Source organism: Aulostomus chinensis, chromosome 13, assembly GCF_037954235.1.
Source record: "Aulostomus chinensis isolate RoL2024-O1b breed Wild chromosome 13, RoL_Achi_v1.0, whole genome shotgun sequence".
Classification (NCBI taxonomy): Eukaryota; Metazoa; Chordata; class Actinopteri; order Syngnathiformes; family Aulostomidae; genus Aulostomus; species Aulostomus chinensis.
This window is the reverse complement of record NC_141332.1, coordinates 18,335,540-18,347,658: the sequence shown is the minus strand read 5'-3', so window position 1 is coordinate 18,347,658 and position 12,119 is coordinate 18,335,540. Positions and strand designations below refer to the sequence as shown.

Below are 12,119 nucleotides of genomic sequence, written 5' to 3'. Positions count from 1 at the left end.
CTTATCAGGGTGGTTATTATTAACAGCTGGTTAAAGTTTTATGGAAGATATTTTCCCACCAACTTACAAGCTGTGAAAATATGTTTGTACTCATCCCATGACATTCTGCCCATATTGTTGAATCACACAACATGATACAAAAGAATAAGTCACTGGCTCCTCAGAACAGGCCATCCAGTAAATGGCATCCCTGATCAACCCTAAAATAGACGTGGGGGGGGGCTCCACAGAGCTGGGAGGGGATGTAGCGCTCAATAATAAACAGTTGGCTTTGCTGGAAACGGCACCATAAGACTTGTAAAAAAAAAAAAAAAAAAAAAAACAAGCTTGAAAGAAGATGTTAGTTAATTAGCGTGACCACATCGTTGTCTGGTGTCTCGTGAATCTGCAACCCAAAACATTTACAGACATTGTACGAATTTTTACCAAACACCGGTTTGCTCCCATCAGGTAAACAAATGTGCAACAAATTCACTGGAAAAACTACAGTATTGAGGGCTCATCCAATCAGCTTTAACTGGAATATTTACATGTGTCCACCAGGCACAGTCCAATGGAGCGAGCCCACAAGGCACAGCTAACCAGGTCCTGATTTTGGCCAGGTCCAAATCACTGTTGATTCACTCTAATTGGATCTAAATGTCTTGCTCTATGTCTCTTGTGTCAAGAAACTCCTGTTTTCGACAAAACTGACATCTATGACTGCTCTTCCATCGCTCACACACCAGTGTATTGTCTCCATTGTGTCTGTTCAGGTCAGCATCATTATCTTCGAATTAATTTAATTGATTACAAAGCACTGCTGCCTGTCCAGCTCAGATTCTCTCTCTATTCCCCTCTTCTATTCACTTCACTTAGGAAACAAAGTCAGGACGCCAGTACTCGCCTACAATTGCAATTGATTTCATTTATTTAGCACTTTATCACTCACTGATGATAGAAATTTGACCTCAACATGACGAGAGCAGTTGGTTTTCAGTCGTGGGGATGGAGAAGATGCACAGAGTCAGCTTCTTCCTTCCACCCGGTGAAGAAGGGCAGCCCTCTCATCCAGAAATCACTGCCCACAGGAACCGATAAAGAAACAGAAATCCTTTTTACTGCCTTACTGGTTCTTGTCCAGTGAACTAAATGGACAAAAAGACAAACCCAGACTTCACTTCACATAAAAGCATGATGCGTTACAAATTAGTGTGTGACAGCAGTCCTCGTGAGAAATAAGAGTGGACGGACAGAACCGAGGGGGGCGCGGGCTCTCATTAATAAGGCTTTTGTTACAGCGCACGAAGGCCAGTCATGGGCTCTGCTGTCTCCACCAAAAAATCATGAACACTGTATTAGATTTATTAGGCATGACCTTAGTTTCTTTGGCTGCTCGCCACGACCTGTAGCCGTGGGTGTTTGTATAACATTCACACCGCATGGCTCATGAATCTGCTGAAGCCCTCATTGCTATGTATTTGCATCACGCATGTCAGAGGCTGTGCTGATAGATGTTTTGTATCTGTGTGGATGATTTAGGAGGGGAAGCACTACATACCCATCAACACAGCTCTGCTGGCAAAAGTTGGAGACCTGACTGCTACCAAGCTGCCGGAGGAGACGCCAACACGGCCCGTCTCACACCGCCAGTCAGGGGGCACCTGGTGAGCATGTGGATCTTTGTTCAGGATAGTTTACATGGAACAGACTCCTGAAACTGCTAAGTTAGCTCTGTGCAAACTGAAACATTTCAACACCTATCAGATGGATGCCTTCATACAGATACTCCTGACTAGATCCCCTGACTGTTCGTCATACATGTCTGACTGGTCCAGGTTTCACTTAGGAATATTACACGCATTTGTGCAATACTTGGTGAAGAAGGAAATAAATCCTTCTGACTTTTGGGGATCCCCTGACTACTCCTTTATTACCACCATCAGCTGGACAACTATTATATGCATCGCCTTGAAATTTTCTAAAGATTTTCCTGTTTTCCAGATACTTTGTCAGTAACACTTTGTGAACCTCCCGCATGTTCCTCAGCATCACTGACCGGTCAGAGTTTCAATTATTCAGTGAAATATTTCAACACTACATAGATAAGTTGTCCAAGAGACCTTCCTTATTCTCAGAAAATGGCCCATCCTCTGTTGACTCCATGGGCTTGACAACCCTTCTATGACATCCCATGAATTTTCGGGGCAATCTCAAATATGGGATGAGGCCACATCCTCTAAACACCACAGTGCAAGGTGATGGTGCGTCATGCAATCTGATTAGGAGGGTCTCTTTTCATGATGGCCCCGCCTTTCTGTTTCCTTATCACACATGATGTTTTGTGGTTACTGTGACTGTGACACAACAAATTCTGAATAAGGAGTTAGGTTGGGTTGGTGGTTGATAACGACGGACAGCAAGCAGCAGAAAAATTTTCATGTCACGACGTTAATGAACCACGATGTTTCCACTTAATCATGTCTTTTCCAGCTTCAGCCTAACCACAGAAAACATGAAATGACTACAGCGGATGTCCTCTCAACAGTCACTGCTGTCAATGAATACTGATAAAATCAAGTTTTCTGAACGACAGAATAGCATTAGTCATAGTCGGGAGTGCCATGTCGCTAAACCAGGGAATTAATATTTCCACCATTAAACAAGGATCCCAATTGACTGTACAACCGTGGTGCTGGCGTGTCATTTTAACAGCCGTTGTACCACCAAGTTATACTGTGTATTGTGTGATGTCGCTAATTTTAGCAGACCTACAACATAAACTGATATTAACTCGTTAACGCAAGCATTTTAACATCGTCATGGGGGGTCAGTTATCATACTGATAAGGCATTTTGTTCAAATATCCCCCCTTCAGTCACACATAGCTGCTAGCATGGCAAAGCTGTTGAACACTCAATGAAATTGTAAAGACAACTGAAGGAGAAAAATCACCTGATCATAAAACCACATAAAACTAACATCAGTTTGTCCAAGGTCCAACATGTTTTGCAAAGGAAACAGCTAAGTCATTGTCCTTCTTTGTTGTTGCTGCACTACTCAGACTAAACTTTACCGGAACATTCAGGTCTGAGCTGAAGACACTGACGGACCAGATTGGCACTTGATAACAAACATACACATGGCTGCTCGACGATCCCAAAGCTTTTTGCCGTTCACTGTTTTGGACATTTTTCCTCAAAACCAAAAATCCCACTTCTAGATTTATATCCAACTAAAAATAATGTTGGTTTGAGCACAGATCCTCCAAGTGGGTTTATTAGGGAGGTGTTGAAAAGCAATAATGACATTTGCCCCTTGAGTTAGTCATTTTAACTTCAGTGTTGAAAAGTAAAGTCAACACATCGTCTGTGCACTGTCGTAGATGCGGCACGCAGTTTATGAAAGGGGTTTCATTTCTGTGGTTTTGTTGCTTAACTCTGCTTGTTTGAGTCTAGCGTTTTCAAAGGAATCATTAAACAGACACTGAATATTTGAAGGTATTTTGGAGGCTTATTCCAGAAATATTCCTTTACCAGGAACGTTAAGATCCGTCCTGCGAGTGTGAAAACCTTCGATGAGGTCACCATGGAGAGCGGGACAAATGAGGGTCACGGGGTGAGTAATTCCTTCTGAAGATAAAACAGGACCAGACACACAAAATGTGCTTTTAATTTCCTGATTGAAGAGACATCAGACATTGAACAGGAAAATCCCTCTTGCACCATGAATCTTAAGTGTTACAGTAGCTTAATTGAACTCTATGAGAGGTTGCATTATTCATTTTAATGAGTTTTTGACAACATATTGGTCCTAACTGTAAGAAAGTGTTTAGAGGTGCTCCTGGAAGCTTTTCTTACTCTTGCTCCATCATCCATTCTTCCAAGACTACTTTGATTTTGTTTATGCGCTAACATTTTGTTTGCGCCTGCCTTATGATGGTGTCGCTTCAACACCATCCTGGCACTCTTTCATCTCAATAATCTGGGTTTCCTGCTGCCTCATTAGAGTCAAAGGTTAGTCTTCAGCTCTCTGCAGCTGAATTGTCATATATCTGAACTTTCAGTAATTGACTCTGATCTGATTTCAAACAGAACCGCTTCCCACCTTGCAAAGCTCCCAGTTAATTTAAAGAACCAGTGTGAAGTATCTAGTGACACCTAATGGTGAGGCTTAGTATTACAAACCTTCAACTCATACCTCCCTTTCCAAGCTTGCCGACACGAGCCAGAGTCCAGAAGCATTATGTTTTCGTGCTGTCCATTCATCCGTCCCATTCTCTCGGAAGTGATATCTGTGTAACATCCTGAGGGAATTTCTTCCAACTTCCCACAAACAGCCAGCGGAATTCAAGGATGACAATAAAATAAACATTTTGCTGGTCAGAGGTCAAGGTCACAGTTACAGGTACACATCTCGGAGTCATACAACCATGATGCAGCTACATTTACAGAAATAGATCGAAGCTAAGCGTCACACACAGTTACCAGATGAGCAGCAGATGTATCGTAAGAATGTAGCCTCATGGCTAACAGCTCTATGTTGGGGAGGCAAAAATACTCCAAGGAGGCACCAGCTGTTCGTACTCAAAGCAACAAGCCTGATGCCTGTTTTCCTTCCGCCCTCTGATTTATTCCTGTCCAGTCGTTGATGGTAGCGATGGAGTCCGGAGAATCTTCCTGTAGCAGCATCTCTGTTAAACACATAACGCTTCAGTCATGGAAGTCCCCCTAATTCCTTACAGACTCTTCCATCATCCAGTGATCTCACACTGACCATAATAATACAGACGAGACGCCGGATGAATCTTTTCTTCTCCATCAGTCTCAGTTGTTGGTTCCTGGTGTAAACCAGTACAGCCATGGAGCTGCTCTACAAAGACATTCAGCTGAGTGGAAAAAAGTAACATCACCATCCAAAAAACAGAGCACTCTCTTCTAGATGGTTTAGAGAGAGCACATTTCAAATAAGTTGCTCTTAAAACAAATAATAGAATCAGCTGAAGTTGTGGCGCTAAAAACGCCATTCTTGGGCTGCTGTAGATGCAACTGTGCAGAAGAGAGGCTGCGCCTACGTGGATATGAAGAGCTCATTCTTAGCTAATGAAATACTGTGAATCTTGGTTTCAGGTGATTATATACAGGTGAAAATATTATGAGTGTCATAGTGAATTTCTATCAATAACCTGTGCTAAATTCTGCACACTGGACATTTAAACGGTTAAACTAAAAGCAAGGAAGTGTTTTTGATCCATGATTTAACTTTAACAACCATATTTCAAGTCAAACCCGACACACTGCCAAACATCGTTACACAGAGGTGCAGCCTTCCCAGAAATGACTTCCTCTTGACTGAAGTGCTGCGCTTTGATTGCTATTTATCTCAGTGATGCAGAAAATTGTGTAAAATTGTTCAAGCCTTCACACACACACACACACACACACACACACACACACACACACACACACACACACACACACACACAAACACACACACCAGATACAGAAGTACTGTGGCTACCTGTTTGTTTTAGAATTTAGTTTAAGATTTTTTTGGGATTGCTTTTAAAGCCTGTCATGGTTTGGAACCGCCGTGTATTTCTGACCTTCTACTCTGTATCAAGAGGTTTCCTGGTTCAGGCTCCAGATACAGGGGGATCAGACTTTTGCTGTGATCGATACACATGCTCCGTATAAACCCAGAATCAGATCAGCATGTGTCACACTTCATGCTCATAAAAATAAACCTGCCATTTTCATTACTTGTGATTCATACACTCACAATTTTCTTCGTCTTTCGGTTACTCTTCTACCATTTCAAGGAATGACTTCATTTTCTCGTAGTCTGTTAACTTACTAACTTTTTGTCATGTTTCCACCTCAGATGGTATAAATGAGAGTAGCAGCTGGAGTTTTAACTGTCTCTCATGGTCGACAGGGTGGACAGTCAGACAGTGGGATGGGTCTCTCCTCCGACAACATGAAGGCTCTGCAGAGATTGGAGTCGCTCGCTGGCCGACCTCTCAGCATAATAGCTCTGGCGTACGTACCCTCAAGCAACCCTCCACATGTTCTGCCACACACACATACACACACACACACACACACACACTGGAAGACCCAATACCTGCCTGGAAACCTCCCTGATGTGCTGGAATGTAGATGCAGTAACTGTCGTATACACACACACACACACGTACAAAGAAGGCAATGGCTTGTTTTCTCTTTTGTATGAAGGAACCATGCATGAGGGACAGTGGCACAAAGGAGACCGGGGGGGGGTGAAGCTTGAACGTGACTTGCTGAAGGACTTGGCACAAGGGTGGAGTGGATGGGTCACTTGAGATTGGGCTGTTTAAAGACTCAACACTAAAACTTCTTTGTTTTTACCTCAAGAACCCTGAGCGAGGCCCCTCCCACAATGATTTAACACAGGAGTCATGGCTGTATGCTGTATTTCAATCAATGCAGGGTTACACATGATCTCAAAAACATGACATAGGACTAGACTATATTCTCTGAAACCCTGTAGATCATTTTGATGATTCTAAGATGTGGATCCTGCAAGGGCAAGTATGTAAAACTGTCAAAAAGAGAGAAAAACACGAAGTGAAACAATATGTTCTCACTTAGGAGGTTATTTGAGGATGAAGTCTAATCTGAGTACATTTATGTAAACCTTTTTTCTCATGAGAGCCGTACTTTGGAGGTTTCAGGCAGCCAGTTGTGGCTTATGTGAACAATCCAAGCAGGATGGCCACCATTAATAAGCCTCCATAGTTGTAGTTTTTACTTAAAAATGTAAGAATTAAGTCAACCAGTGAATTTTATTCATAAAGCCTGAACTCACAAGCTTGCCTCAAGGAGCTTTACTATCTTTACAAAGCCTTTTAAAATGGCAGAAACCTCAAGAAGAACCACGGGGGGCAGATAGTCAACAGACGCAGCGTGCAAACAGCAAATTTTAATAATAATCGAAGTCCCAAAGCAAATATCTGTTAAAGGATAATTCTGGTATTATTCCACCTGTTGTCACTTGTGTTGACGATTGAAGTGCCTGCTAAAAACTCACATGATTGAAATTCTACCAGTATTGAAGTCTAAAAACTGATGCTGCTAGCATGGAGTGCAGCCGTCTGCTAAAAGAGCACGTTTTCTTTTTCCAGCTGACAGATTGACACAGTTAGAGTCTGAGAACATCATTGAAGGGATCCCTCAGAGATACCCATGTTTCCAACTTGTAACTGATGTCTCATACTTGAAACATACTTGACTCGATTGATAGGTTCCCATCATTCCTCTCATCTCGGCTCTCTGTTCCCGTTTAATTTGGAAACATGAAAGAACGTCTGAGTACGTCGCAGAGGTTAAGGTCAGAGGAGTGAAATCGTCGGATGGGTCAGGTTCCAGCTCCCCCAACACCACCACCCGTTTCCTGAGCACCGCGGCTTCACATTTCAAACTCCCTCCTCGGTTTCTCCCCCGTCCCTGCTCAAGTAAACTCTGGCTCAAATCCCTACTGACAGCCATCACATTCAAATGCCTCAGACACATCAAAATCAGCTTAATATTTCACGAGTGTCTTTTAAATAATTTGTAGCAATTCCTCTATGTTGCGGGCACCTCACTTTTTCGGTGTGACGCTGTAACATGCATGTAGCAGTACAGAGCGTGAAAATGGAACCTAAACTATAGAGCACCGTCCCCAAGGTGACCTCAACCAAACCAAATGTGAAAAAGATTCATTTCTTTACTTTTTTTGACAGATATTTCCCAAAATGTCTTGGGTTCTTCCTTGGCCTGTGCTACACCCCTCCACCAGATTTGATGAAATTTGGCCTCATTGTTTTTGCGGATTCCTGCTGACAGATAAGCAAACGGCATCGACAGCATGAAGTGAAAGTAACAAACTAAGCTCGTCAATGGTAAAATAAGATAACGACCAAAAAAAGAAATCACATAGTTTGACAACAATACGCTGCAGCAGTTTTGATTGGAACAATTCCAGTCATCATGGTCCCTGGTGATCATTTCAACCCAAACCCACATGAGAAAACAGGGCGAAGGGTTGAGGGTTGAAAAATATCCCAGTACTCCTTTTAGAAATGGAATCACGTAAAGCAGCTCATCAAACTCCAACATTCTCACATTCTTTCATCGTGTCTGTTTGATTTCCAAACTTGGAGTCAGGCTGCTGGTGTCATCATGGTCTTGTCATTGAGCGTGGAATCAGTGCGTGCATGCTGGGGGGGTGGAGGGGGTGGGGGTGGACCTCCTCGCTGGGCAACCGCTCAATCTCTACCACCTTTGAACCGAGGAGCATTTATGAGGGCCCCTGTTAGCTGCGGCTCTTTTTTGTTTCCTCAGAGTCCACCTGTTGCTCACTCAGCCTCCTGCCTGCCCTCTCCGTCTCTACCTGCCAGCCTGACATTTTCTTGTGTGCCAGCGCTCTGTGCCTGGTTCTAATATCCACTATTTTGGACGCCTTGCTTACCAGGTAGTTAGAAAGCATTCCAGTACATGTACCCCTGCTGAGCTCTGACCCTTTGCCCTCCAGAGAGGAGCTCTGGAAAACCATAGCAACCTCCAAAGACAATGGTGGGCAATTACTCATATTCTGAGCATCAAATGAAGCAGAAAAGCTCAGGATGATTGATTATATAATATAAGAGTGGGGGGAGGCCCGTGTGATTGTAAAGCTTCACAAGGGGTCACTCTCAAAGCCGAGAATATTAAAGCAGCTCTCGGATAAAAATTGATGAAGTTGTTTTTGAAGAAAACCAACTCCGGCTTTTAGTTTGGACGGTTCCGACTGTCACCCTAAATCAGTCATTGCTGTTTTCTGTACGCGGAAAAGGGGCCGTGTCTCAGGAACGTTGGGTGCCGGCGTGAGAATACAAGAGCGTATTGTGAGAAAAGTCTTGCGGCACATTTGGCTTCAGGGTAAACTCTCAAGTCAGGATGTCGTCTGGTCATTCCGTTGCGCCACACTGATTTGTTGTGTCTGCTGAGCAGTGCTTGTTTTTCAAGCAGTGGTTTGTGTCATCGTATGTATTTTTTTTAACCCTCCTTACAATAGAGACACTTCCTTATTGGAGTGAGCTAATAGCGTGTTCGTCTCACTTTTACGCTGTCAGGACAAGCTGGGCTTTACTTTACTGGATATATTCTAAAACTGAGAGAACAACAAACATCTTTCTGCACCGGGAAACAAATATAATCCAATGGTTTTATATTTAAATACATCGATTTATGTTGTTATGTCTGTGTGCGTATTCCAGGATGAAGGCAGCCAGCAAGAGTAAAGAGTCGGTTCTGACTGACACAGAAAAGGAGAAATACCCACCGACCGTTCCCTCACTGGAGTTCAGTCTGGACGATTCGGCCCTGGACGCCGACCTGGAGTGTCACAGCCCGCCACCTGACTACAACTCAGTGGTGCGCTACTCTACTCCACCTGTGTAACCTCCCGCTCCATCACTGGAGAGTCTGACTGACAGCCTGGAGGCCTTTTGTTAAAATCTCCTCTGGTTTGACTCTAATCCTTGGACGCTTCAACAACATTTGAGAGAGTCTTATGAATCAACTTCCAACTTTGCAAGGCAGCCACCGTGCAACAAAAGGAAACCTGTAATCAGTTGGTTCTTTTCTGACGCGGGCCGCCGTTAACGCTGCTGGTCCATTCCACATTCACTGTGACAAGTCAAACAGCTGAAAGCAGGCTCAGGTATTCCAGTCAGGTATTTCTCTGATCTACTGTGAAAACAAACCACGAAGAGAACAACTTCACCAACATCCGGCAAGGAGAGGCCTTTTAAATTCATATATTTCTTTAAATGGTTTCATGACATTATAAACTTGGAGGAATTTTCTTGATGAAGTTAAGGAGATGTCATTCTGTGGGGGCATCCATCTGTAGGAGGACTGGCTGTGATGGATGACTTGATACCATTAATGATTCATGGTGACAGGTCTTTCGTTGGAGGTGTCATAGTGTGTTTCCAGTAACTCAGGTTGACCCAGGGAGACAGCGGCGAGGGTTACTTTGAAACAGGTCAGAGACGACCACACGTTAAAGTTGCGCCAGAGAAACTCCAGCTTTAACCTTTCAGCTCAACCATGAGGGCATTTAAAGGAACACAACAGCATTTAGGGAAATGAGTTTATTGTCCGTTCTCCCCAGAGCCATTCAAGAGGACAGAAACGGGCTAGTTAGCTTAGCACAATGAATGGGAGTGGATGGGAAGTGTTAGCATGACTCCATCATCAAGTCTTTAAATGCGCTTTTCTCCAAAACAGTCTTTGCCTCCATGAATAGAACTGGAATTGTGTATGAAGTTCATGATGAAATGAGACATTGTAATTTTTCAATCAGAAACATAGTCAGAATTACTTTCCGTAGCCTGCAGGGTGCCGTGATTGGGTGCAGCGCCTCAAGAGCTCCATCAACAAAACAAAATATTTGTTGACCACTTCTCCTCCAACATGGACCGTCCCTGTGAACGAGGATGAGGAGGATTATTTCTGGATGACTCAAGTTCCTGAACCTTATTTACTGGATGATGTTTGACTGAGTTGCGCTAACACCATCCAACCACTCCCATTCGTTGTGCTAAGTCATCTCACTCTCAGTGGGTCTCCTCAGCTCCCAGCACAAAGGAGATGGAGGGTGTCTGTCTTCCTATCTGGCGCTGGGAACGATGACAAATAATCGAACTTTCAAAAAAAAAGATGTTCCTAAAAATACATTCCAATTCCTCCTCTTGCCCCATCTGGTAATGAAGAACCTCAAATGTTGTGTATTTTTGTTTGGTCAAACTGAAAAGAACATGATAAGGAAACCAGAGAGCCTCATGAATATATGAAAACAATTTCTTCAAAAAGTAAACTATGTATTTATTTCCATTGTGAACACTGTCACCATATTTAAAAGTTAACTAAAAGATTTACCAGCTAAGTTGACAACACCCCATAAGTTCAGTCCAGATGTATATGCTGATTGTGCTGCTGTATTCACTGATATGACTCAGCTGAGGGACACACGTGCGCGTGTGTGTATGTTTGTGTGTGTGTGTGTGTGTTTATATGGGTTGGGGGGGGGGGGGTTCTCCGTCCATCATCTTGTGTTCAGAGTTAATAAAGCTTGCAGGGCAGGCTACAGAAACTCTACCTGTGTATGAAGTTAGCACCTGTGTGTTGCGTTCAGTCCGGACTCATTGAAAGTACCGTGGTCTGAACGCGCGTGCTAACGTATGCGTACCCTGTAGCATTGATGCTAGCTTGTTCTCTCTGACGTCTGAAAAACAAACCAGTATTTTAAAGGTAGCACAGTAAGAAGTGACTGTTTTGAACTCCTGTGTATTTCTCTATGATGTGTTGTCTGTGGACCCTTGGGAATTATTATGCACTGATACTTTATATCAAATGTAATGTTTTTGTATTCTGAAGGTATATTATTATTATTGTTATTATTATTATTATTATTATTATTATCCTTGGGCAGTGTTGAGGGTCACATGTATTTAACTCCAGTAGCTCCCATAGCAAACTAACGTTTACACTATATGTCATATTATTTCATTTCAGCCTAACATCCATTTCATATTTCACGTTTATCTTTCACACTTGTCAAGCTTCAGCTCTCACAATAGAATTTCAACATAAATACAAAGTTTATTTGATGGCATTTCTGGGAAGAACCATGATTATGACCTGTAGCAGTTCAGGCTTTTTGTTCATGAAGTCCACAAGTCAGTTGTAATGAAAATATTGTTCCCCAGCACTGTTAATTGAGCATATGAAGTAAAGAAATGAATAAAGATCTATATATTTATACATTACCTGCTGTCTTTCTCATAATTGCTTAATAATCTTAATGAAGAAATATATATATATATATATATATATATATATATATATACACATGTATATATACACACACACACACACACACACATATATATATATACATATATATATATATATATATATACATATATATACTCTAGTCACTATTAGACTGTATCAGGTTTACCAGGTAGTTAGTAGTACCGGTGTTGTTCCATGAAACTCCAAGCACCGGTCTGCTCATGTTTCTGGGAAATTTTTTGCTAAAACGACTCAAATGGAACTGCTAAAAGC

The 12,119-nt window shown here is 42.5% G+C and overlaps 1 protein-coding gene across 1 annotated transcript in view; it reads left to right on the top strand.

The window, feature by feature from the left end:
- Positions 1 to 11,077, top strand: part of kdrl (kinase insert domain receptor like) — a 48,580-nt gene extending 37,503 nt beyond the window's left edge. The window contains exons 28-31 of the mRNA XM_086221831.1: positions 1,522 to 1,646; positions 3,519 to 3,597; positions 5,917 to 6,020; positions 9,260 to 11,077. Of these exons, the coding sequence (XP_086077957.1) occupies positions 1,522 to 1,646; positions 3,519 to 3,597; positions 5,917 to 6,020; positions 9,260 to 9,443 (492 nt within the window). The 3' untranslated portion in view covers positions 9,444 to 11,077. The remainder of the gene's footprint in view (positions 1 to 1,521; positions 1,647 to 3,518; positions 3,598 to 5,916; positions 6,021 to 9,259) is intronic.
- The last annotated feature ends 1,042 nt before the right edge of the window (positions 11,078 to 12,119 follow it).